The sequence below is a fragment of the Brassica napus genome, chromosome C6 (genome assembly GCF_020379485.1).
Source record: "Brassica napus cultivar Da-Ae chromosome C6, Da-Ae, whole genome shotgun sequence".
Classification (NCBI taxonomy): Eukaryota; Viridiplantae; Streptophyta; class Magnoliopsida; order Brassicales; family Brassicaceae; genus Brassica; species Brassica napus.
This window is the reverse complement of record NC_063449.1, coordinates 31,410,119-31,437,051: the sequence shown is the minus strand read 5'-3', so window position 1 is coordinate 31,437,051 and position 26,933 is coordinate 31,410,119. Positions and strand designations below refer to the sequence as shown.

At 37.8% G+C, this 26,933-nt stretch overlaps 1 protein-coding gene and 1 long non-coding RNA gene across 8 annotated transcripts; both read right to left on the bottom strand.

Annotated features, from left to right (window-relative positions):
* Positions 1-11,766: 11,766 nt before the first annotated feature.
* LOC106402615 lies at positions 11,767-19,439 on the bottom strand. Of its 7 annotated transcripts, none has more exons than XR_007324833.1 (9): positions 19,197-19,439; positions 18,838-19,113; positions 18,377-18,736; positions 18,114-18,304; positions 17,209-17,333; positions 13,230-14,472; positions 12,977-13,167; positions 12,790-12,905; positions 11,767-12,709 (listed from the first exon to the last, which is right to left on the bottom strand). It is a non-coding gene; the product is annotated as an uncharacterized LOC106402615 (long non-coding RNA). The 7 variants fall into 7 exon arrangements; XR_007324832.1 differs by having other exon boundaries at positions 11,767-12,734; positions 13,301-14,472; XR_007324830.1 differs by having other exon boundaries at positions 13,301-14,472.
* A 2,913-nt stretch (positions 19,440-22,352) lies between these two features.
* On the bottom strand, positions 22,353-24,178 carry LOC125588471. The gene is made up of 5 exons (XM_048759834.1): positions 23,821-24,178; positions 23,406-23,639; positions 23,046-23,289; positions 22,550-22,894; positions 22,353-22,434 (listed from the first exon to the last, which is right to left on the bottom strand). The coding sequence occupies exons 1-5, from the start codon at positions 24,176-24,178 to the stop codon at positions 22,353-22,355; spliced, it is 1,263 nt and encodes a 420-aa protein (XP_048615791.1).
* Between the last annotated feature and the right edge of the window lie 2,755 nt (positions 24,179-26,933).

Here is a 26,933-nt window from a genome sequence, read left to right as displayed (position 1 = left end):
ATATTATTGATCCAATTTGTTTAGGTGTGTGACCGTGTAGGATCATACAATATTAATAATGAATTCTTAATTCATAGATTATAAGTGGTTTCTAGCAAAACATTATAACCACCTAATATTATATGACGGTCGAATCTCGACGTTACGACTTTAACTAGAGTCGACCTGTGATTTCCAACAGTGCGTTCCAGTGACAACTCAGCCGACCTGTTCACCAAATCACTTCCTACCTGCACGTTTAGAAAGCTCACGCATCAGAATGGGATGCGTAGACTGAAAGACCTTCAGTGATGTTCAGAACAGGGGGAGTAATACGTGTTGTACTCTTTTTCCTTCACCATGATTTTGTCCCACTGGGTTTACCTGTAAGGTTTTAATGAGGCAACATCTAAAGCGTATTACAAACTCTGTATGGTTATGGCATCCAAGGAGAAGTGTTATAAATCATATTGTGGATGTCCATAACCGGCCCGGTTCATAACTGGTCCAATGCTAGAGAGAGAGAGAGTCAGCCGCGAGGAGAGTCTGATTCGTGTCGTTAGACTCGAATCTTTTGGTACTGATATTATAGACAGGCACGCTTTTGTCTAGAATATAAAGTCCATTCTCTAATGGAGCGCTACCATAAAAGATATCATTACGATCAAAAGAACAACACTTGTTTTTTGATCGAAAACTGAAATCCTTCCAAATCCAAACAAGGAATGAAAATAATATTCCTACTTATAGCAGGTACATAGTAGCAATTCTTACGGTCTAAAACCAAGCCTGAAGGTAAAGACAAGTGAAATGTTCCCACAGCTAATGCATCAACCCTTACTCCATTTCCCAAGCGTAGGTCCACTTGTCATTTCTCCAATATTCTACTGTTACTTTGGCCATTTATATTCATACAAATATGAGCACCACAGCCAGTATCCAATACCCAAGAAGTAGAGCCAAAAGTAGTAACATTTACTTCGATAACATAAATACCCCTAGACGATGTTTCCAAAGTCCTTTTCTTTTTCAGATCTTCCAAGTAGGGTTTAAACTTAGGAGAGGGATCAAGCTGGCTAGGATTCGCAATCCAGCTTGGCTTATACTTTCCTTTAAAGTTTTACACTGTTGTTTGAGAACAATTCTCGGGTTTCGATACCATTGGAGGAAATTTTATCCATTCAATGTGTCCTTCACAAGGGCATATCACAATGAAAGTGGATTGTGAAGAGTTAACTTTTCTGGAGTTGAAGAATAACAAATATTGATATGATGTTTAAGAATTAGAGAAATCTCAACAATTAAGAAAACTCATATTATATTCAAAACGTTTTCCTCAGATGAATATAATAATCCAAGATCCATATTTCACTAGAACCCGAGTGAGCTTTGGCTCATCGCCCGAATGTTTAGCTATTTAGGTAAGCAACACTTTGCAAATTATATCCAATATAATTCTTGGTTGTCAGACGACATCTTGTTGTCTTATCTAACCTATGTCTCTAAGCCCAAAACCGTTTTGATAGCTTAGTCAAGTGAACCAATCTTATATTCATATGGTAACCGTTACCATCTACCTCACTCATGTAATTGCAGACACCTTGCTTTGGCAAGCTCATCTTACAACGAAACGTGCCTTGATAGTTGATAAGATTAGGTAGACATCAAAATTACTTGAAATTAATTGAGGAACAAATTTTAATTCAATTTTAACTTATATTTAAAATTTTCTATCTTATATAAAATATAAATATAAGTAATAAATATCTAATATGTATTTAATTGAATTATAAATAATTAAATTAACTTTAATCTACTTAAAATTATTAATTATCATTTAAAATAATCTTAACATTATTATTAGAATCTAATCAAATTAGATTTCTAATTCAATAAAAGATTAAAGCGATTGAACCAAACCAATCTTATAAACCAACTAAACATTTCGTTGGTTTAATTGGTCTTTACACATCTCATGTGTATTATGTTAATTTTAAAACCAGGCATTCAAGCATTACAATAATACAAGTGCCTCTGTAAATTAATTATATGTACACATGAACCATACGTATATAACACGCATGAGCATCACATAATTTCATGACATATATTTTATTAGTCTTAAAATTTAGCAACTATTGTTACAATAATACGTGCTTGGTTTTAGATTAGTCATGCATGTACTCTACATGCAAATAAGATATGAAAAGTGTGATTTAGATGATATACATTAATCGCATACCTAGAGATGATCATATCAGCCGTTTAATATTAACGTATATTCTAGACTTTCCAAAAGTCAATAATCTTTAACATATAATTCAGTATGTCGTGATCGTAATATACAATATCAACTTAAGATATTGACATTTCCAAAAGACATGTGTATCCAATATACGCATATCAATTCAAAAAAAAAAAAAATATACGCATATCTTTGTTTTGGAAATTGATGAACATCTTCATCAACTTACAATTATCACAGACTCGGTTGATTAACAATTAAAACAATATCGAACAATATATAAACTAAATAAGATTCAATTTCAGTATTAAACAAGTAGGCTCTGATACTACTGTTGGAATTCATACCGGTTTATAACGATTTATAAATCTACTTATGAATTCAGTTTGTCTAGAATCTTATGTCAATACTGAAATAAATATAGATCTTACGGTTTTGAATATACCTGGTTATTCGCAATGGAAAGATGAATAAACCAAATATATTTCAAACACTCCAAACGTCGTGCCTCTACCGGTATCCACACGCACACAAACTGGATCAGCACGGGATGCTAGTGCCGTCGAGATCGAATCTCAGAACTTTGACAAACTCTTTTGTCTGTCTTTTTATTAAGTTAGGGTTTTCTCTTAGTCGCACTTGTCATATAAACGTCTTTCAGTTTTATAACAAACTTCGACTTAACCTAATTCTCATAATTAGGAACTTGGGCCAAACCCATTAATATATATATCGATACCAACGTGAATGAGATCACTATCTCCTTTTCCACGTGATGAGTATAAAATACATATACTTATTATTATAAGTATAAAATACATATACTTATTATTATATCACATATAATATATATACATATATATATATAATGTTATTCCCATAACTCTAATATATTATTGATCCAATTTGTTTAGGTGTGTGACCTTGTAGGATCATACAATATTAGTATTGAATTCTTAATTCATAGATTATAAGCGGTTTCTAACAAAACATCATAACCACCTAATATTATATGACGGTCGAATCTCGACGTTACAACTTTAACTAGAGTAAGTACAATAGATTTCAGGACATTCCCAACAGTGCGTTCCAGTGACAACTCAGCCGACCTGTTCACCAAATCACTTTCTACCTGCACGTTCAGAAAGTTCACGCATCAGATTAGGATGCGTAGACTGAAAGACCTTCAGTGATGTTCGGAACAGGGGGAGTAATATGTGTTGTATTCTTTTTCCTTTACCATGGTTTTGTCCCACTAGATTTACCTGGTAAGGTTTTAATGAGGCAACATCTGAAGCGTATTACAAACTCTGTATGGTTATGGCATCCAAGGGGGAGTGTTATAAATCATATTGTGGATGTCCATAACCGGCCCGGTTCATAACCGACTAAATGCTAGAGAGAGAGAGTCAGCCACGAGGAGAGAGAGAGAGAATCAGCATCTTGCATTTTCCTTATTAGATTATGATTTGTACTCTTTTCATATTTGTATTTCCGTTCTTTAGTCTTTCCATTATTCTATGACGGTGTAATCCCTATATATAGAAGACTCCTTATGTGTATGAATAATAACAAAAACATACAGATTCTATTCTCTTGTTTCACAAAACATTATCAGTAGATCTTTACTGATATTTCAATATTAGGAAATGGAAAAGAAAAAGTTATATCTATCTTTTCTTCCAGGGGAGGACATGGCCTAACGGTTTGTCATGATCTTTTCTGAACCAAATCCCATCAGGTCTAGCTGCCCATTGACGTATTTGATTACATCTAGGATTAGAAGCAGCTCGATATATTTCAAGCTCATCAAAATGAAATTCCTTTCGAGCTCCAAACCATAAATCACATTCATACCTTGTTCTTTTTCCAATTTTAATAACATCAGTGAATTCCCAAGATTTATTTTGATTAAAGGTTCTTAAACTGCCGTGCCATTCACGACGTAGCCAATTACTGCACTTGTATCCCAATACTTTACCACCACCGAGTTGGTTAGTAATCATTATACGATTAGGGCAATTTTCTGGTACCCAAGCTTCACTTAACCTAGAACACATAGCAATAACAAACAGAAAAACTATGTAATTATTCATTTTTATGATTTTTTTTGTTGGAGTAATAAGATTATCAACATGAAGTATTTATAATAAAAAATAATGTGAAGTATGTTTTACTTTTATTTTTAGATATGTAATTAATAGCGTTAACTAATTACTAAATCAAATACAAACCAAGTAAAATTATTGGTGTTAGAGGGTTTACTCAGCTTAATATAAAAAAAATATGGTTAGCCACAAAGATAAAATAAATAAAGAAACAATTATAATTTATAAATTACCACAAAAACAAAACCACAAAATTTAAAATGTTAGGAAATGTATTATTATAAACTAATAATTAAGATCTTCTTATTACTGAATTATAATTATAAAAATTGTCACGTTGAGTATTTTATCAAGGATAATCCTATTGTTTTATGATGATTTATACCAAATTTTTTATTTATACTTTAGTGAAGATGTAACGAATTTTTGGTGGAGCCTTTTTGGCTTTATTAAAATTAAAGCCCAATTTTTTTTTTTTTTTTAATTTTGTCCCACATTGGAAGTTTAGAAAACATTTCTCCCTTCTCTTCTCCTGTATAAGGAACTCTACCATTTTTCTTTATTGTCATCAAATCAAAGTATTTCTTTGAGCGTGACGAGTTGTTGTTGAATTATCCGACGACCAGTCACTAGTGAAATCTTTCCGGTTGGATTTTCGGGTGAGCTTCCGGCGAGATTTCTGGGCGAGTTTCCGGCGGAATTTCTGGACGAGCTTCTGGCGAGTTTTTCTAGTAAGTTTGTCGCCTCCTTATTTCTAGTTAAAAGAATATTTTAGGAAAGTTTCTAAGTTAGGAATAAGTTATATTAGGGAAGTTTCTATTTTAGGAAAGTTTCTAATTTAGGAAATAAGTCATAATAGGGAAGTTTCTATATTTGAAAGGTTGCTATTTTAGGAAAGTTTCTATTTTTGGAAACCTTATCCCTGAGACTCTGAGCCTAAGTCATTGACTCTCGTGTTGCAGTTGATCTCGGTTGACCATCTTATGTTGATCATTCCAGCCAGTGACTAAGGTGAGGGCTACTCCGTTAAATCCCGAGCTAGTTTAGTACTACTATTATGGAAAGTCTAGTTTCGAAACATGATTCGTCTCTGTGAATCGAGTCTGTTTGAGAGTCTTGTTTGTTTATTATTATTTTTGATTGTTAAACTGGAAATAGGATAATAGAGGGTTCAACGGTTGTGTGAAATGATTGATGTTAAAAACTGTTATATATGTATATATAGTTATATAGTAGGGACTATATGAGGAGTGCGGGGGCCCAGAGAGATCTGGGCTAGCGACGCATATGAGTACGGGGGCCAGAGAAATCTGAGCTAGCGACATATAGAGTACGGGGGCCAGAGAAATCTGGGCTAGCGACGTATAGAGTGCGGGGGCACAGAGACATCTGACCTAGCGACGCATATGTGATGAATACGTGGGTCCAGAGACGTCTGAGCTAGCGACGTATATATTGTGTGGTGAGGGGTGCAGAGACGTTTGCATATCGACGCATATTAGTGGAGTGCGGGGGGTCCAGAGATGTCTGGACTAGCGACGCATATTATATTATCGTATATCCGTGTGAGGATAATGCGGGGTGTGTGGACTAGCTTTGTACCATCAGCGCATTGTTTGTTTTGTGTGATGCGCTAGACATCTTGTTTGTTCATGCTAGAGCTATTCCTACATAGTCGTAGTGCTATGTACTGAGTCAGTGATTTGCGGTTTAGCATCCCATACCTCACTGGGTGACTCCCCTGTTGCTCATCCCTCTTTCTTCCCATTGCAGGTGAGCTTGCCGAGTAGTTGGATATCTGGACTGGTTGGTGTCTTGGGGATCATCATATTTTTATTTCGTTTTTTTTATTTGATTTATTTGTCGTATTTTTATAAATCAATTTAAAGATGTATTTCTTTCAGATTTATTTTATTAAATGTGTTTGATGTTTTATTCGGTTTTGAATAACTCGGTTTGATTCGGTACTTATCGGTAAGTAGCACGCCGGTCTCGAGAGAGGAGGAGACAGGTGTTACAGAAGATTATATTTAAACACAACATTTGGCATAGATCATATCACTTTGTGATTAAATTGAAAGATATATTATTTTCCGTGTGTGTGGGTACGTCTGTGCAGCATAACCGATATATTGTACTTCACCTGAGTCTCTGTTTCAATCAGAAGACTGTTTCAGAGTCAGCTACATCTGTTAAAAGAGGAAAAGGTCATAACAAACCTTCTAGGGTGGTACACAAGAAGGAGGTTGTAAAGCTGGAGAAAGTGTAGAGAATATGTATTTGCATATATTAACAGTACAAGGAAAATTGCCTATATATACAAGTAGGCCTGGGCATTCGGGGTCCTAATCGGGTTTCGGTTTAATCCAATCGAGTTTCGGTTTTTCGGATTTATCAAAATCAGCCCCATTCGGGTTACATGAAAATTCGGTTCGGGACCGGTTCGGGTTCTATCGGGTTCGGGTCGGGGTTAGTAAATCTTCAAAGAATCGGTACAACCCGATGTACTTTCGGGTTCTGGTCCCAATTGGTTCTTCGGTTTAAATGTACCTGATTTATATCTACTTTGTAACCAAAAAGTAAGTAAAATCGGTTCTTTGGTTTTAAAATACTTGATTTGTACCTATTTTGTAACCAAAACATAAATAAAATCGGTTCAAAAAAAAGAAAGGAAATCAAATGTGATCATTCAAAATCAAGTGAAAGGTAAACATAGTTATTGATCGAAAGAAAATCAAATAAATGAAAGCATAAAACGAAAACCAAGTTTTCATGAAATGAAAAACATTTTTCAATGAAAACAAAACCAAAATCTAAAAACTTCAACCTTCAACCGCCACCTTCAACCATCAATCTTCATATAATAGATAATTATTTTAGATGTTCAATATATTTTGAATACATATTAGGAATTGAGATCATGTTTGGTACAAGTTTTTTTTGGAAATTTTGAATGTTTCGGGTTCTATCGGATATCCATTTAGGTTCGGGTTCGGTTCGGATAATATCCATAACCCAAAATACCATAAAACAAGATCCATTTGGTATTTATACCGGGTTCGGATCGGTTCGGATTCATTTTTATCGGATCGGGTTTTCGGGTTCGGTTTATTTGCCCAGCCCAATATACAAGAATAGAGAGGAGGTCTCTAGGTTAACGTATTAACTAAGTTGCCATAACAGAAGGGATTGGAATCCCGAGTATCTCTCTATAATATCTTTAACAAGCCCCCTCAAGATAGAGGGAGAGGTCTCACTCCAAACTTGTCACGAAGATCCAAGAACCTAGCTCGAGAGAGTGAAGTGGTGAGGGCGTCAGTGTATTGATCTCTGATATTAATATGTGAAACTCGCGTTGAACTTGACCACGAACGAAGTGGTAGTCTATCGCTATGTGCTTCATGCGCAAATGGAAGATTGGATTAGCGCAGAGAAATGTAGCTCCGACGTTGTCACGAAAAACTACTAGTGGAGAAGGTATTGCGACCCTGATTTCGGTGAGGATACTGCATATCCAGCTTAACTCAGCTGCAGTGTTAGCGATGGCTCGATATTCAGCTTCCATCGAAGAGCAAGCGACTCCGTTTTGTTTCTTAGCTGACCAAGATATAGGATGACTGCCAAGATAAACAATGTAAGAGTTGGTGGAAACATAATCATCAGCGTCACCGACCCAATCATCATCAGAGTAAGCATGGAGAATGAGTTTGTTGTTTGTGCTGAAGTAGATCCCATGTATTGGTGTGCCGGCAAGGTAGCGGAGAATGCGTTTTGTAGCCTGACAGTGATCTTCAATTGGTTTGTGCATGAATTGAGACAAGCGGTCGTCCAATCGGGTGAACTGAAGATATTGCAAGCTTCCAATCAGTTTTCTGTATTTAGAGGGATCAGACAAGGATGTACCAGAGTGTAATGTAAGTTTCAGAGACGAAGCCATCGGAGTCGAGAATGGTTTAGCATTCGTCATGTCATACTTGTGGAGCAAGTCAAGTATATATTTGTGCTGTGAGAGATGCAGTCCTTGTGTGTGCGCGATGACCTTCAAGACCGAGGAAATAGTTAAGATCCTATGGGTCTTTCACTGAAAACCGTTCAGCAAGCAAGCATAGAATGGTGGCGATTGCTGGTTTGGAGTTCCCAGTCATCAATATATCATCCATATAGATGAGAAGATACACTAGTTCCTTTCTGCGTTGGAGGACAAAGAGGGAGGTGTCCATAAGAGAGTTTGCGAAGCCAAGGCTGAGAAGAAAAGATTGAAGCTCAGTGTACCACGCCCTAGGTGCTTGTTTGAGACCATGTATCGCTTTCCGTAGACGGCGTACATGATCCGGTTTATCACTATCAACAAAGCCTGGTTGTTGCTCCATATATACTTCCTCCGTTAGAGTTCCTTAGAGGAACGCATTGTTGACGTCAAGCTGTTGTATGGGCCATGAGTTACTCACTGCAATGTCAAGAACAAGACGAAGAGTAGTAGTTTTAATTACTGGTGAGAAAGTGTCAGTATAATCATAACCATGTTTCTGGTTGTAACCCTTCGCAGCAACGAGCCTTCCTTTGCGTGATTTGTGAGTGCCATCGGGGTTGTATTTGTTCTTGTAAATCCACCTACATCCAACAACATTTTGATCCGGTTTTTGGGGCACCAGATCGTATGTTTGATTACGAGTGAACGCGTCCATCTCATTTGACATTTCTCCTCTCCACCTCTTGTCTTTTAAAGCTTGAAGCAGAGTGTTTGGTTCTGCTGGAACTCTACTTGAGAGAGACGCCGAATAGTTGTATTTACGATTTGGCTTGGTGATCTGATTCTTGCGACGTGTGAGCATGGGGTGGAGATCGGAGGTGGAGGAGCTTGAGACGGTTGTGCAGGCAGTGGTGATGGTGATGATGATGACGATGTTGTTGTTGTACTAGTTGGCGTTGTCGGACTTGTCGACTGTTGTGGTGGTGTTGTTGTTGGTGAAGATGGAGTAGTTGACATTGACGTCGTGGCTTGAAATGGTGAAGTCTCGGTGGGAGTTTTCTGCTGTACCTGCAGGTTAGAATCTGAGCTCGAGGATCCCGACGGTGGCATTACGAGTGGCGGTCGAGGTGGGTTAAGGTTTATTTTTGTGACTAGTGGTAGGATGATAGGCTCATTTTGTGTTGTGTTTGAGGTAGGCTTAGGTAGGATGGTTGGTGAGAAGGGAAACACATTCTCATCAAAACGAACATGACGAGAAATGTAGATCCTGCCAGATCTGGGTTGGAGACACAAGTAAGAACTCTGTGTTTGAGAGTAGCCTAGGAAAACACAAGGCGTCGAGCGATCCTCAAGCTTGTGAGAAGTGTATGGGCGGAGCCACGGAAAACATAGACATTCATAGACTCTTAGCTTCGTGTAGTTTGGTTGAACACCGAATAGTTTATGATAAGGAGTGTCCGTGTTCAGAACCGACGAAGGGAGCCGATTGATGAGATAGACGGCCGTCGAGAAGGCATAGGTCCAGTAGTGTTTTGACATTGATGCATGCGTCAGGAGTGTTAGACCAGTTTGAACGACGTGTCTATGCTTGCTTTCTGAAATGCTATTGTGCTCAAGGGTATGTGGTGGAGAGGTGAGAGGTGAGATGAGCAATGCCGGTTTCAGACATGAACTTTTTCATTGCAATGAACTCGCCCCCATTGTCCATATAGAGAGTTGATATCTTTTTAGAGAAATGATTCTCGACTTGTGCCTTGAACGCTTTGAAGGTTTCCTGAACTTGAGATTTCAGCTTGAGAGGATAGAGCCATTCAACGGGTGTGATGATCAACAAGGACTAAGTACTATTTGTAGTTATCGATGGACACAATAGGGGAGCTCAAAAAATCGCTATAAATGTATTCAAAAAGGGGGGGGGGGTTGAGGTAATGGTGTTTATAGAGAAAAGGTAGTTTATAAGCTTTATTGATGGCACAATCTTAACATAAAGAAGTTTATGTTACAGATCTTGCAAAAGGCAAGGAAAAAAAAGAAAAACCTGAATGAAGAGTAGAAAAAGTAGAGTGGCCTAGGCGGTAATGCCAATAAGCCATGGTTATTTTGGTGAGGTGTTTGCGAAGAAAGCTTCTTGTCTTCATATCAGAAGATAATGGACGGTAAGAAACAATTATCTTATTTGTAGGAATAGAATCAATGGGTAACAAATGCCTTTTGGGTACACAACTCTGGTTTGATGTAAGATCAGAAGATAACAGTAAGACTGTTTTTTTTCTTTTGATTAACCTGGAGTATCTTGGACCTAAAAAAATATTCAGACTAATCCCCAAAGAAAGATGCAGTCCACAGATGGACTCTCTCTCTTCGAATATTCAAATGGGGCCGTAATCAATGATCACATATCTACTTGGCCACATGTGGAGCTAATAATTTCGCACTGCATTTCATCACACTTACTTCTCTACGTACACAATGTGCAACAAATCTCTCTTGGAACAATAATAATTGGCATTCTTTTATTAAACTATAACCAGCATAAGCTTCTTTAAGAAATACTCTACCCCTTGCTCCTTTGTTAGTAATGTAGAAGATCCCTTGTGAACAAACCGGACATGCTTCTCGAGATTCTTAGAAGAATGTTTCCATGTCTCTGTGCTTGAATGGTGTCATGGAAGTACCCAAGCATCCCAATATTTTCAATTTTTTCTAAAACACAATATGAATCAAACAAACCATTATCCGTAGTTTATTTCTCACTAGTGGTATTCCGGCGCTACGCGCCAAGTTCTTACTTTTTGTTCTTTAATTTATTTTAAATTAATTTTATGATCTTAGTATGTAAAACAATTTCAAATATATGAAGATGCAAATATGTTTAAAGAGAAGAATATTTTTTCCAATCCATTTGATAATGGTTAGCGACCGTAGTGTATCACTTTATTTCGAAGTTGCTTAGGTCAAAGAAAAATATCATATGTATAGTAATTATTTAATTTAAAATTAAATTAAAATTTTAAAACCCGTTGAGGTGGTAAAATCATTGACCCAATTAGGATACCAACAAATATCCAGTCCAGTTTTCAGAACTCTGATAGCATAACTTGTTTTTAGAAATTTGTTCAACTAAGTTGTAGTTAATTGTATTGTCTTTTATAACCTTTAATTAGTCTTCTCGTGAAACTAACAGCTGTAAAATTAAATGTGGAAGCAGAGAAGAGAAAGTGGTTTTGTTTTATTTAGTATGATAATGGTTTTATTTACTTGAATTAGTAACTAATTGGCAATTCTTATAGTTTTGGGCCGAGGAGGCTTGTTTGAGTCTAAGCACATGTTTGGTCTAAGGACGTTTCTCGTGTATTTTGGTGTGTATAATTCAATTGTCTTCAGGGTTCAAAAGTTCTTTTTCTTTGTATTAGGTCCGTAGAATATAAGATAGGAGCTAGCAAAGCATAAGGGAGAATACTAAATGGAAATAAAGATGCAATTCAGATAATGTATTATTAAAATATTGGTTACTACTGTTGATCTCAGAACAATTTTTTTTTGTATCTGAGAGTAAAAGTAACTTGAAATGAAAGTGATGACTATGTACACACCAAAAGCTGCAGAATCTTAAAGTTAATATGGCCAGCTATGGATTATTGATGATATATTGCGAAGGGAGCAGAGTAGGAGAGCAGTGGCAATAATCTATTACAATAATGAAAAATTAATGTATCCTTCTGGGAAGCTTAGTAATGCCTTTCGTATTTCGGGTCTGAATTGCTTTCTTGTCATGAGTGAGCACAGTGTCTATCTCCTTCTGGAGTAATCTTGCATTTCTGAATCATGGAAATTTCAAGCTGACAAGCTGCTCTTACCTTATCCTCTCCCAACAACCGAGTATCCTTAAATTTCCAAAGCACAAACGAATTCAAAAATGCGCACCATACCTTATCAAATAAGTCCAACTGAGATCTCAACATCTGAAGCTTTGATTCCTCAACAGACATCTTAACATGACCCTCTTTAATAACCTTTATCAATAACTTAAACTCCCTCAAAAAACCCTTCGCTGAGTCATTAAGAGCAGCCTCTTGATCACCTTGACTGTTAAACACAGCGTCTGGATGACCGAGTATCATAAAAGCAGAAAGGACCACTCTGACAGGAAACCTCAGATGTCACGGCCACCCTCCTACCAGGAGTAACTCTCTTTTCTTTCCTGTTCTTTAGAGTACTTGGTGTCTTCATTTTTCTGGGGGTGGCTACTCTTCTAAGAAGATGATCAATGTTATCCATTATCGACGGTTGAGAAGAAGCAGTAACGTTTTAGAAGCTTCTAAGCGAACTTGAAGGCAGTCAAGCAAAGAGTTAACAGCTTTAAGAGTAGCAGGCTGACTTTATTAAATCACAAAGCACTTCCAACACCTAAAAAACAACACAAGAACAAAAGCTGTAAGGGAGATTATTAAAGAAACATATAGCTGGTAGTGATTTATAAAAACTACCTTGACAGCTTTCTAGAGAGAAGATCACCATCTTGCTGCATCATATCGCAGTAGAGACTAATCGAATCACGCTATCTTCTTCTCTGTCAAAGAAACTCCGATCTATTTCTCTTTTCCTAGATCAAGAAACAGAACAGAATAAGAGAAACCAAAGACCAAAGCTTCTGTCTATATATATAGTTGTTACCCTCAGCAATTTGTCTTCAAGTTTGTCCCTCATTTTACTTCTATCCATCTCACGCTGATTAGAAACAGAGTTGGCAACGTGGCGTACTTGCTAGACAAAAGCACGTGCCCTCTTCTTCTCAGCTTCAAGCAACCCAAGCCGTTTCTTCTCAGAAGCTACATGGTTCTTGGTCTTGTGCAGCCATAGTTAAACTGCGAATCAGATGACTTAAGTGCCGATATATATGATAGAGAAACAGTTATATAGTATTTACCTACAGAAACTTCGAATCATATGAAGGTAGGATCCACATATCTAGTATCTCAAACAGTTATGATTTCGTACCGTAGTTGTGACTCCGTGAACCCATTCAGGTCCAAATCATACACCTTGCTTGAAATTGCTTGCTTAGGAGGTCTATACTCCATTTCCCTTTGTTCTCTCGCTTCCTCTTCCTCCCTTGATACCTCTCTGCTTCTGACGTCGAACGACACTGTAGGAACCCGTTAAAAAAAAAAAAAAAAAAGAATGGTCGAGTATCTTTGTGGTGGTCGAGTCGCGGGCGATAAGGATCTATCGAGAAGTTTTGAAGTACAAGGTGGGCGAAGAAGTGATCGTGGGTGAACTATGAGTCGAATAAGTTGCTCGACCATAGTTAGAAGATGTCTTAGATTGTTCAGACGGACGTTTTGGAAGCATCACATTTTTGGAAGCACGACGGTTTAGAAGCTCGGCGTTTTGGAAGAATGACGTTTCTTCAGCACGAAGTTTTCCGCGAAACTTCATATCAGCGGAATATTATTTCGAAGACATTGGAAGCAGGACGGGAATTAAGCAGGACGGGAAGCAAGCATGACGGGATCGAAGCACGATGGAAAAACCCGAAATTAGACAAAAACCCTAATTTTGGTATTATGCAAGTCTTCAATGAAGCCGAAGGATTGGAAAATATTTACCGCCAAGATCAGAGTTCAGATTGGAGTTCATTAAAAATATTCAGCTCATCAGAACGGGAGCATAAAAATATTTGGGATTGATCACGGGACGAAAATTCACCAGAAGGGCCAAAATCGCGCAAATCGATCTAGAAGCTCAAGGTGGCTTGAACTAAGGGATCAGAACGTGGTGTCAACTGTCCAGCAATCTGAGTGTCTCCAGAAGCTCAAGGTGTCGCCGTGCATGGAAGCTGCACATGCAGCTTGACATATAGAAGCACGAGGTTGATCGACGAAGCACGAGGTGTCTCCGCGCATGCAACCGAAGCATGCAGCCAGCCATGTGTGTGATGCTGTGGCGCCTTGCATGAGTTCCAGTCATGCAGCCTGACATCTGAGAGGAGTGGTGGCGTCCTGCATGTGTCCTGGACATGCAGCCAGCCATGTGGAGCACGAGGTGCCGCCGTGCATGCGTCTGGAGCCATGCGAAGCGACACACCTGGCGGCCACCAACCTGAATCTGATTGGCTGTTGTCTTCTATAAATAGCCCACGACCCCTGCCCATTTCATCACATCCAGACCTGTCCAAAGCCATTTCAAAACGTGAGAGAAAAGTAGAAAAAGAAAGCAAGTGATTCCGAGCTATTTCGAGAGTTTTAGAGAGTTTTCGAGATCAGTTCTCTATTGATTTCGAGTCAGCGCCTAGGGAAGGTTCTGTCCAACTGAAGGTTAATCAAGTGAAGATCAGTTCAGATGGGAAGAAAGTCAACGTGGCTATAGAGGGAGAGAGAAACAAAGTGGTCAACTTAGAGTGAAGTCGATTCTCACCGAGAAGGCCAGTTCTGTCCAATCGGCGATTCTATACGATTGCGACGCGGAACCTCTGTCCAAATCATTTCGTCCAGGCCAGTCAGTTCCTTTGATGATCAAGTGGAGGTATTGTCCAGAGTTATTTCAGTTCCACGGGTTCAGATCAGTCAAAGTTCTGCTCGATACTCCGCCGGGAAGTCCGAAGAACTGTTCAGGAGCTAAAGGAGGTTCTGTCCAGATCAGTCTGTCAAGGCCTGTCAGTTTCTTCATGGTGAAGCCGAGGTTCTGTCCAAGTCGAGATCAGTTCAGTCCAGTCTAGCAAGTCGTCCCTTGGGTTTTGGCCAAGTCCTCTTCGATCAACCAGCTGCTTCTCGTCTTGAACACTGTGAGTTGGTTTTGTGTGAATTCCACTTGGAATTTAGGTTAGATCGAGTCTGCATATAGATTAGAATGATCACGCTATTGAATGGTAGAGTCCTTAGGGTTATTTTATTATTATGGAACCGGATTCAGTTTAGCAAGGGCTAAGCTGAGATGAATGGAATTAAGACTGAGTTAATAACCTGAGTAGGACTAGGGCTAGGATGCATCATGTTTTCTATTCTTGTGTGTTGATATGGTTGAGTGTAGGTTCCCGTTATCTTTAAAGATAGTTTCTCAACAGGAGGCTGGACTATCTGGGTAACGGTTTGATTGAGTTGTTTAGTATTGATATTGTTGTTTAGTTGTTGGTGTTAGTGGTCTTAGGCCATATAGGCCGGATTACTTGTACTATTGTTTCATGTTGAAGAGTCGAGTGTCTAGTTAGGATCTGGAACTTTAGCCTTAGGTTAGGTTCTAGATTGAGTTTGTGTTGTGTGAGTGTTGCCGACAGTATGTGCGTAACCCACCCATACTAGGCTTGTTTAGGGGTGATTAGTGTTTCCTCGGCCTCGTACCCAGCGGGTTCAAGGAAACCCCTTATTCGCTGGATCGGGAAGACTCAGACGAACGGGGTCATGTCCTATGGCTGAGTATTACACGACGGTGTAATGTGGCAATGACCCGAAGGACTGTGGGCTGTCACGCGGTGACCCGAAGGACTGTGGGCCGCGGTCGGTTGAAAGTTCCTTCTTCTGGCCTTTGTGGTAGGGAGATAGGATATTGCCGATATAGAGGAGGAACACGAAGTCACCAGGGCCCAGGTTAGAGTGTAGTGTTGTGTTAGTGTGTCGTAGGGGGTTATGGAACCCTAGAGTTTGTGTAGCACCGATATACGGTGTTACGAGTTAGATCCAGTCGTAGTTACTCATAGTTATTATTGTGAATTGTGTTTGGTTGTTGATTGTTTCCTTGCAGGTTCTGACATTAAGTCCTAAGTCTGGTTTAGGTACCAGATTAGGCTTGGTGTGTATTTGGTTAGTGTAGGCCTAACGTTGGCCTGTATGTGTTTGAGGGATTGCTTGTGAAGGGTGGTGGATATTATAAGCTATGCGGTATCATTGGTTGGCCGATCATGTTCTTGTTTGATTGTTGGTCGACCGGTTAATAATACTTGTATAGTGTATGTATCTAACACTACATGAGTACTGAACTCAGGCGTATATATGGTTAACTAAGGATTGGTTGTTGACTTGTTTTAATGCAGGTTCCCGTTACTTGAAGCTAGATTATGGCAGGAGGCCAAGTCTAACTTATTAACAGTTTGCTTAGCCTTAGCTTATATTGTATGCTAGGGCTAGATTGATTGTTATTTTGGGTTGTCTGGGTTAGAGTTTAGGTTGCGGGTAGAGGCCACCAGCTCACTGAGTAATACTAGATTACTCATCCAACTCCGTTGTCCTTTTTGCAGGTCGCTTTGGATAAGGATGAACAGATAGCTTGGTGCTGGACGTTAGGACCGCCAGTGTAGATTTTCATGCCTTTTGTAAACGGTATTGTGGATTTGTGTTTAGTTGACTCGATTTGGCATTAGGCCGGGACCGGTCTCGAAATATATCAATGTATGGATATTTCTTGAATCAATAAAGTAATTGTTTTATATGCGCTTCATGAGTACTCTGATATTTGACTAGTCCGGTCTAACACAACGTTAGGTCGTAGTACGAGTTGAAAAGCCTTAGGCCTCGATCTAACGGAAAACGCTAACTCTTGGTACGGGTTGCAAAGCCTAGTGCCTTGACACAGTGGGACGAGTGGATGAACTGGTCTAGGTCGTGGAGTAATTTTTGTGACTCTGATCGGATCGTCCCTAACCTGTCACATAGCGCTTCCGGACCATGGTGTTGGGTTGGACGGTCAGTCATGTTCTTGTTTGATTGTTGGCTGGCCGGTTTGTTCATTCATCTCTAACCCTGGGTGTTGGACGGTCAATCGGTCATGTTCTTGTTTGATTGTTGGCCGGTTGATCGACCATATGTCTAGGACGGTTCAGGGGTGTTACAGACACCCTGCCACTTGTGCTTCTTGCTCCACCCAATCCAACACCATGTCACATCCAAACAGATAAAGAGTAGCAATGTCCTTACCATGAGAACTTTGAGCCGTTTGACCATGCTGTACACGCCCACGAGACAATAGAGTAGCTCATTGTGGTCTTCTTTTGAATGAAAACGCATGAGACCAAAGGCTTCTTAATTTCCTAGTACAACATCTGTGTGCCAACGATTTGAAAGCAATATCATTTGGTCACAAGCTAGAATGATGCAAAGATACTAATTTATTACTGAAACCCATCCACTTATACTAGTACAGAGTTTTTTTTTTTTGAAAAAAATTAAGCACACCATAAAGAACTTGGCAAGGAAAAAGTTGAAAACGTTAGGCTTTTTTAAAAAATACTAATAACTGATACTTGATATTCAAACCCATCGAAGAGAACCAGTAACCGATAATAAAGATAATGATAACTATCCGAACCCATTGAATCAGCTTTAAAAATCTAGAAAAAACATATACAGACGATGGTAGAGGGACTTTTTCCTTCTTTGGTGCCATTATCAGATCATCATATGGAGACAAATATATAGATATATGGATGGAACATCCACACGAAACTGGTCAGAGGCAGAGCACATTCCTACTTACATACATGATTCAAACAACACTTCCATAGCTGTGGTACAATGGAAGTAGCAGGAAAACAATAACCCAAAGAGAACGTTTTGTAAATAGTAATAAAAGATGTTGCAAGACAATAAATTGATTAATTGATTTAGAGAAAATGTCTTGTTTTGTAACAGAATGTTTGAATCCATTAGGAAACACACTGTTTAGAAGCAAAATAATAGAATCTGGAAACTATCTGAATGTCTCTGCTGGCATGTCTAACATTAGAATATACAGAAAGATCCCGAGATTTTACATTTATAGTAAGAAAAATCAATTGGAATGTAACAGTTTAAGAAAAATCGATGGGAATGTAACAGTTTACCTTGTTTATACTTATACTGGAAAGTGCGTATATTGCACCTATTATGCTGCTTGTGCTCTCGAAGTCAATCCCAACTCTGTAATGAGAAGCTCCAAATAAGAGCTTAGGAGGTCGATACCACAGAGTTACAACATGAGTAGTAAAATGACAATGATCGAGCCTTTTAATAGCTGAGTCATGTAGCATTTAACCTGAAAGAGAAGAAGAGAGATGTGATTGATGGTTACCAAGATTCTTTAGAGTAGAAGAAATAAAAACAGTACCTGAGGCTCTGAGAACTCGACACAAAGTAATGAAGAGAGCCACAAGCAATCATATCGATGACAAAGGAGTCGTGGCCTTTCCCAAACTACTTATATGACGAGATTGTTAAATAGCAGAAACAGCTGTATTGTGGATGTGTAAGTATAGTGATGCTGAACATCAATGAGAACTAAAGACAAATATGACCATTGACTTAAAAGCCATAACAAATCATTGCAGACCATGAGCATTGTTTACTAACATATACTGAAAAAGGAGGAAGTGGGTGAGGGAAGGCCATGAACAATGTTACGTATATGCAGAGGCTCACCCTCATTATAAGAAGATTTATTGTCCTGTGCACCAGTGTATTTTGCTTCCTGTACAAAAATTAATCAGGTAAGAATAGCTTGGAGATAAATAAAAAAAGAATCATAATAGCCATGAGACCAGAGAGAAGAGAGAGAGATGGAGTGAGTACATGGGAAGTTTCAGTGCTCAAGTTTAAAAACTTGACGTGGGTGTCTCATCACTCAAGGAATCAGAATCAATTCCATCCTATCAACTCAATAAATCAATGGCCACAGAATCAGAATACACGCTATGAGTTTAGCTTCGGTTTCATAGCTCGACAAAATTCTCTGCTTTTTCTCTGGAAGATACAAACGAAACCAAATAGATCATTGTTGCTAGACAGATCAATGACTAACTGTACAGAATCAACTTTGCGACCACTGTTCGTAAAGAAATCTCACAGCTGCAAATACAACATCGTACATGATAAGAAATTATGACTTTAAAATCAAATTAGTGGAGAGAAATCAAAAGGAATGATGTCACCTTGGAGTGTAGAAGATTGCCAAGATACTTTGATTTTGATAATTTTGGTAAAGAGGAAAAGATAGAGAACAAAAGGATATATAGAGTTTGAAACTGAGAGAATCCAAAAGTTGCAGTGAAGAGGAAATAGTGGAATTATTGGGTTTTCTTTAGTGATTGACATAACTCCGGAACGTTACTTCGCCGAGGAAGCGGAAGAGAGATCGCAAAGTCTTCAGTGAGCACAAGAAGAAGGGGATCCCTTGATGGACCAGAGAAAACGAAGCCCAATATATTGAGGTGTCCAAAGTTTTAATTAAGTTTGTGAAAGAAGCCCACAATGAAATCGAAAAATATTTCTATAGCTGAAGAATGATGGACTCGTGTCCTTAATTGCCCCCTCTTTTGGAGGGCCTAGGAAGGAGAAAACTCTGTTTTATTATTATAGACTAGGGGAAGCCCGCCCTTCTCGCGAGATCTTGATAGTTTGTCAAATATATTTTTGAAGTTTGTTTCTAAATTTATTGGATTATGTTCTTTTCTTTGGTTCGGAACAGTTTTTGCATGATTCTTGCGCGATTGGCTTAATTGCATATTGCATACTTCCAAACCACACAACTATTAACTTTTAATGCTTAATTTGTAATCCGACTTTAGTATTTGTTAAATTAAGTTAATTTTGATTTTAAAATTGTACTCCCACACTATGAGCTAACATAGTTTGCTGTAGTTATGAAAATAAACCATATCATTTACTTCTAGTAGTAACATTTGCCATACCATTTTTGCTTAAATTATGAAAAAAACTTCATCTTTGATCTGTATTATTAACATGTGTATACCGGTTTTCAAGTTTGCACCAATGGCATATATATGTTTCTCTTATACTTTTATAATTTGTCAAATAACATTTCAATTTGGTTATTATATTTTTATAATTGTCAAAAAACATTGAAGTTTGTTTATTCTAACTCCATGAAATGATGTATGGATGCGACTCTAATTCTAGCAGTCGTTCGTTCTTGTTTTATTTTGTTTCTATCCAACTTTAGTTTTTTTAGAAAAACGAAAAACCATTAAATCTCGAAAGAATCTCTCTGAAAATACAAACCATAAAAACATATTTTGATGCCGTAGGATGCAACTTTTAACTTAGAAGTATATAACATTAGTTAAATAATATTTGGCTGCAATGTATGTGTTATGCCATCTTCGGTGTTGTTATGAAAATACTTTGTATTTCTCGAATGTTATGAACCTCCAAACTGCAGCTAGCGAGAAATCGTGTAGATAGTTATACGTGTGTAAGTTGATCATTAGTGGGTGTAGGTTAATGTTATTGTAGACTTAGCATCTAATATTGTAGTTTATTCTACAAAACTTATTATTTTATTTCATGCTAAACCGGATTTAATTAACAAAATATATTCTTTTTTGTTTATATTTTATATGCATATATTTTTAACAAACGTAATATATAAATACAATATTAACTATCAATTGTATATACATATAATTCAAATAATCACGTTATTTTCAAGCTAAATTTGGCTTGAAGGCAACTCCAATACCAAACAAAATAATACATATAAGTTTTGTTGCTTATACATAGTATTCTTTATGTACTAAAATTTAAAACCCAACCTATAAAGTACAAAAACACAGCAAATACTTGTGAAGGAGAGTACCTGAACTTCACAACTCAAAATATGCAGAAACAATGTCATCCAGCCGAAGAACGTAATTTTATTACAGCTCCCAACAGCATCAACAACTCAGAAGTATAGGCTTGAAGATCTACCAAACTCCTTCCTATCTTCAATGGCACTTTCTCAGGTAGGCTTTATTGTTAAAGGATATATTTCCCTGTGATGTGTCATCCACCCGATGCCTTTCATCCTCAGGTGCTGAAAAATCTTTCGCGTTGTTCCTAAGGCCTGTTTCTTCAACCTCACTGCTCCATCTTGCACTACTCTGATTATTATTGAATCTCCGGTCAAGACTTGTGGAAGAAGGAGATCTTTCAACCATGGGCCAGCGAGAAGCTTTTGTGGAACCATGAAACTCGCCCAAAACACCATCTTCCGTCTTTACAGTTTTCTCAGACGCTTTCTGTCTTGTACCCCTGTCCGATCCTCCAGACAGCTCAGCCGCCTCCCTGGAAGAGACCCATTTTGCAGTCTGACCTGAGACGTTCCTGTTTCACCATAACAAACTTATGATCAATAGCAACTTTAAAGCTTCTTCAAAAGCGCAAATCAACATTAGAGTCAAAAACATCAACTTACAAAGACAGCACACCAAACGTTTCCAAGTACACAAAAATAAAAAAGCACATACCCATTCTCTTCTTGCACCACAGAACTGGAAGGTTAACGCTCTGATTTGATCTACGTTACATGGAAACGCGGAAGCGGAAACGCGGAAGCGGAAACGCGGAAGCGGAATCGTATGGAAGCGTAGAAACGAGTTTAAAAAAAAATAATAGGAAGCGGATCTGTGTTGGAAGCGTATATAATTATATATATATATATATATATAAAATAAAAACCCACATATAAAATAAATCTGAAAATTTAAAAATGTCTAAAACACACAAATCCAACAAAGTCTTAAATATTAATCAACTCAACTGGAAATAAAAACATTCAATGTCAAAGATCAATTGTTTCACTCATTTTCATCTTCTCCATCAAACACAACAGCCTCTAGCTCTGGTTCATCAAGAGAAAGATCTTCAAACTCAAGTCTTCCAATATTAAGATCATCCAAAGAATCAAATTGGCCACCTCCAACATCCCACATCTTGTTAGGGCCTTCTTTGTAAGCAGAACTCATTCTAGATAGGAGACGAAGATTAGTATGCACAAATACCAAATCTTCAGCTCTTTGTGGCATAATCTTGTTTCTTGTTGTTGAATGGATGAACTTGTAAGTGCTCCAGTTCCTTTCACAACATGAGGATGAAGAAGGCTGTCCAAGCAACTTAAATACTAAGGCTTGAAGCTTTGGAGCTGAAGATCCATGAACTGCCCACCATCTTAAAGGTTCTAAGATAAATCTATCATGGATTGCATCAACACTACCAAAATCTTCCAAGCTTAAAGAGAAATTAGAATATTCAATGTTAACCTCTCTGGTTTCATCTTGATTTGGAAAATACTTCATGATGCAATTTTATCTTTCTCTAGTAATCTCCAAATCTTGATGTGGACCTTTTCTACTATTCTCTTCTCCAAGCCACTCTGAGCTATAATATCTGCATCCAACAAAATAAATAACAATAATTTGTTACTTAAATAACTAACGAAACTGTTTAAATTTTAGTTTATAAGATAATAAACCAAATGAACTAGAAAAGACTTATAACTGACTTGGGATTTAGAGAATGTGCCATACAATGGAGAGGAGTGTTACTCTTACTCCAACGAGAGGTCAAAATAGACTGCACATCATTCCAAAAAACCGAGTCATCTTCAAGTTCTTTCCTTTCCTTTCTAAAGATAACCTTTTTCACAGTCTGTATCATGCTTTCCCACCACTCATAAACCAGATGAAGTGAAAGCTTATCAGTATCAGCTTCTCTAATCACATTATATATCGGCAAAGTGAAAGATAAAGCATAATCAATCTCATCCCAGAACATCTCATCTAATATCTTTTTCTTTATTGCTGATGCTCTTTCTACACCATCATCTTTATAATCATCCCATTTAGGACTGATCACCATTTGTTGTAACCCAGTTTTTATTTTTGAATCTCTTAAGCATCACAACTGTTGAGGCAAACCTGTAAAAATAAACTTCATAATCTTAATTTTTTATAAAATAATTGTTATTAAGATTGAACTTAACAAAAAAAAAGACAAACCTTGTCGAAGCAATTGTAAGGAGCTTAAGATCATAATGCTCTGTGAACATGACAAGCCTCATTCCATAGTTCATAATAAAGTTCTTGATCCAAGTGGCATCCTCACTTATAGACTTTATCCAATAACAAGCATAATACACTTCTTCATTGCTTCTTGTATTATAAACAGGTGCACATATGTTTTTGAGAGCAAGATTCAAAGTATGAACCACACATGGTGTCCAGAAGATAGTAGGAAACTTAGCTGAAATAAGTGCACCAGCTTTTACACAATTTGAAGCATTATTTGTGAGTACTTGAACCACATTCTCATGTCCAACCTCCTTGATGCATTCTATGATCATTTCTGCAATCACTCACCAGTTTTTGCTTCACCTTGAGTGTTGACTGCTCTTAACATCATTGGACCACTCTCATTCGCAGCAATCAAATTTAAGATAGGTCTTCGATGAGGGTCTGACCAGCCTTCAGTACATATGATAACTCCCTTCTGTTTCCATGAATCCATCAAAGGCTGCAAATGCACTTCAATGTTCTTTCTTTCTTTTTGGATAAGTGTAGTCCTCAAAGCATTATAACCAGGAGGAACATATCCTGGAATTTGTGATGAACGCACTTATGAATTGCGATAATGAGGATTTCTGGTAACGTTAAAAGACAAGCCGCTTGTACAGAACATTCTAAATATTTCACCATCACACTGCTCTGGCCTGATTGTTGAATGCTTTTTCTAAAGCTGAGCCCATTCCTTTTCTCTTCTTTGACTCAGTATCACTTGTATCAGGAAATTTGTAGGTCATGTCATAGTTAAGAGAAGAAGCAGATGCCTTTCTTGATGATGAAGGTAATGGAACTGGTGTAGAAGCTGCACGTTTTATCCTCTCCTTGCAATCATTAACCAATTTTTTCATGTTAATTTTTTGTTGTGGAGTAACTTTCAAGCATTCTTTGATTCCCTTAATTCCTTCTTGCAAAAGATGAGTCACAACTCTAGTATAAGACCCAACATATGTATTACTGCAGAATTTGTATTCAAACCTCCATGATCTCCCTTCTGCTATCTTTTCAATCTTGTTCACATAAATCCATAAAGGTGCTTTATCATCCACAACAGCATCATCAGATGGATTCATATTCCTGAAACAATTGTTAAAATTTAACCAACAAATTAAATATACTATCTTCATAAAGTCTTGTCTTTTATGTATGCGGATACTTCACACAGCAATGATCTAAAAAAAAAAAAAAAAGCAATTAACTTTTAAAAAATTGTGATGATGAAGACATTACCATATGTTATGTCGCAGGAACAAAACGTTCTCTTCAGTCAAAGCACAATTTGATATTAAGTTATTAACATAAAACTTTAACTTTAGTTGCAGAATCCAAGTTCAATTTTACTTCCAACCATTACCAACCATTCAATCGTCAAACTATATAAAAAAGAGGTTTATGTTTCTATAAAAGACAAAATTTCATCATCACTCCAACACATTAGAAAAGCATCTTTCGTAAAATCATGTTATCACTTATCAATAGTTTTGTTTTTGTTTTCTGATAAACACCAAGAATACATCTGAGACAATTACCTTGTTAGTTCTTTGGCTCCAGTACGAAGAAGAAGAAAGCAGCAACAAGGAATGATGACTCATTAATATGAATGGTGACCAGGCAATGGCGAAGAATAATGCATTTCCTAACGTTCTTGAAAAAAATCACTTTTTCACAAGGAATAGTAATTCTCTCTCATTCCCTTTCATTCCTTTTTTTAGAGAATTAAAGAAGAACAAAATTATTTCTTGTTAAATTTGATAAGGAACAATCATTATTTTTCATTCCTACTATTTTATTCCGGTACATTTATTTTTTATTTGTTCCTCTTGTTTTCCGAATGGTCACAAGTCAGACCCTGGTGACCATTCTGGAAACAATAGGAACAAATAGGAAAGGAACGTAGAGGAACAAAATTGCAGGAATGAAAATGAATGGTTGTTCCATCCCATATTTAACAAGGAATTAATTTGTTCCTTATTTCGCTACAAAAAAAGGAATGGTAGGGAATGAAAAGGAAAAATTATTCCTTATGAATGGTGATTTTTTTAAGGAATGTTATGAAATGCATTTGTTCCTAGTCGTTCCTTGGTCACCATTCATAGTTTTGCCAATTTTTAATTAGGGCTTTCATTAAGGAAATAAAACATTAATCATATATTGTTTTCTATTTTTTTTTTAATTTACGATTCCAATTTCAAATTTTAACGCTTCCAAATAGGAATCACAGATTTCATTACGCTTCCAAAATCTATATTTTTGGATTCGCGATTCCACCATGCTTCCGAGCGCTTCAGAATCAGTTTCCGTTTCAGAACCAGGAACCACCTCTTCAGGCACGCTTCCATGCAACATAGGATTTGATCACATCACCATCAGGCCCTGCTCGGCTACTTCTACTGTCCATGACGATGTCCTGATAATCTGGAGACTTCCTCCCTTCTCTTATCTGTCTATACCGACCACTTTGATTATCTAGACGCGACGCATCACGATCATTATCCCTTTCCCCGTCACTTTTACTTTGTTTCCCTTCATGATAATAGTCACAGCTACTTCAGTCTTTCTCTCTCTCTCTCTCTCATGAGCCCTATCTCTATCATGATCCCTGTCACGATCTCTACTCCTATCACGGTCCCAATCCCTGCCATAGTAACGATCATGCTCATAATCCCGACGATCGCAATCCCATTCCCTGTCTCGCTCATAGTCACGATCACGATCCCGAGCTAACGCTCTTCTACAAATCCTGGCTCTCATTGGTGATCAGAGAGATGTTCTTGATTGATCACTTGACCTTTCTGTTCAAGAAAGATACACGACGTTTATGAGATTTGTAGAGTTCTCTTCTCTAGTTGTATGTGTGTGTGTATAACTCCAATGGAGAAAGATAAGAGCTTGCTCTAGGTGATTTAGAAAGAGAGATTGATGAGAGTGTTTATGAGAGAATAAGAGACTTTGGAACAGAGATTAAGAGAATGAGAGATTAGGAGAAGAAGAGATTAGAGATTAGAGTTTCAGATTCAAGAACAAGTTTATCATTCATGAAGTGGAGAGGGGAAATCCCCCTTACTCCCTTAGATCATTACAAAACACCCACATTAGCTTATATATGCTGTACATTTGCAATATCATAACCTAGATCCAATGGCTGATAAAGAACTTGAAGATGGACGATCAGGATCTTATCTTGGAGTGGTCTTGTGCAAGCTGTAAAGTGGAGAAGATAGGATAAGGAATCAACGGCTGGATTTGCTCAGTTTGAATTGGACAGCAAAGATTGTCTCATTTGTGGTCCTGTTCCAAAAGGTGCTTTACCTTTTGGCCAGTCACGGCCAGCCTGTCACCAGCTGTCTCACGTGCCCCACTTGCTGCTCCAACAGTCACAAAATCATACCCTAAGCTTCCTTGTGCCCTAACTGAGCCAAACTCCAATTCTGGTCGATCCGGGTAAGTCTGGTACGGCCACATGCTTTGTACGGTCGATGGTACGGACAGGCCGTCCGTACCTCGCCCTAACATTGCATCTCTCGTCCAGACTTCTCCTTAAGTCAATCCTATCTGATCTTGGGTCTCCCTATCTTTGCACCATTGCCTTTTTTTTTTTTTTTGAACAACCTTTGCACCATTGCCTATCTTACTCCAAATGATGTATAAGCCTTTCCTGGACTTAATCCCTATCTTTGCACAGCCTTCATTATAATACTTCTAGACTTCTTTAAACCTTCATGAAGCCTTGATAGACAATCTCTGAATTTCTTGCCTTATCTTTACCCAAGACCCAAACTCCTCCAAACCACTCCTTTGGCTCCATTTCTTTCTTCAGGTTAACACTCC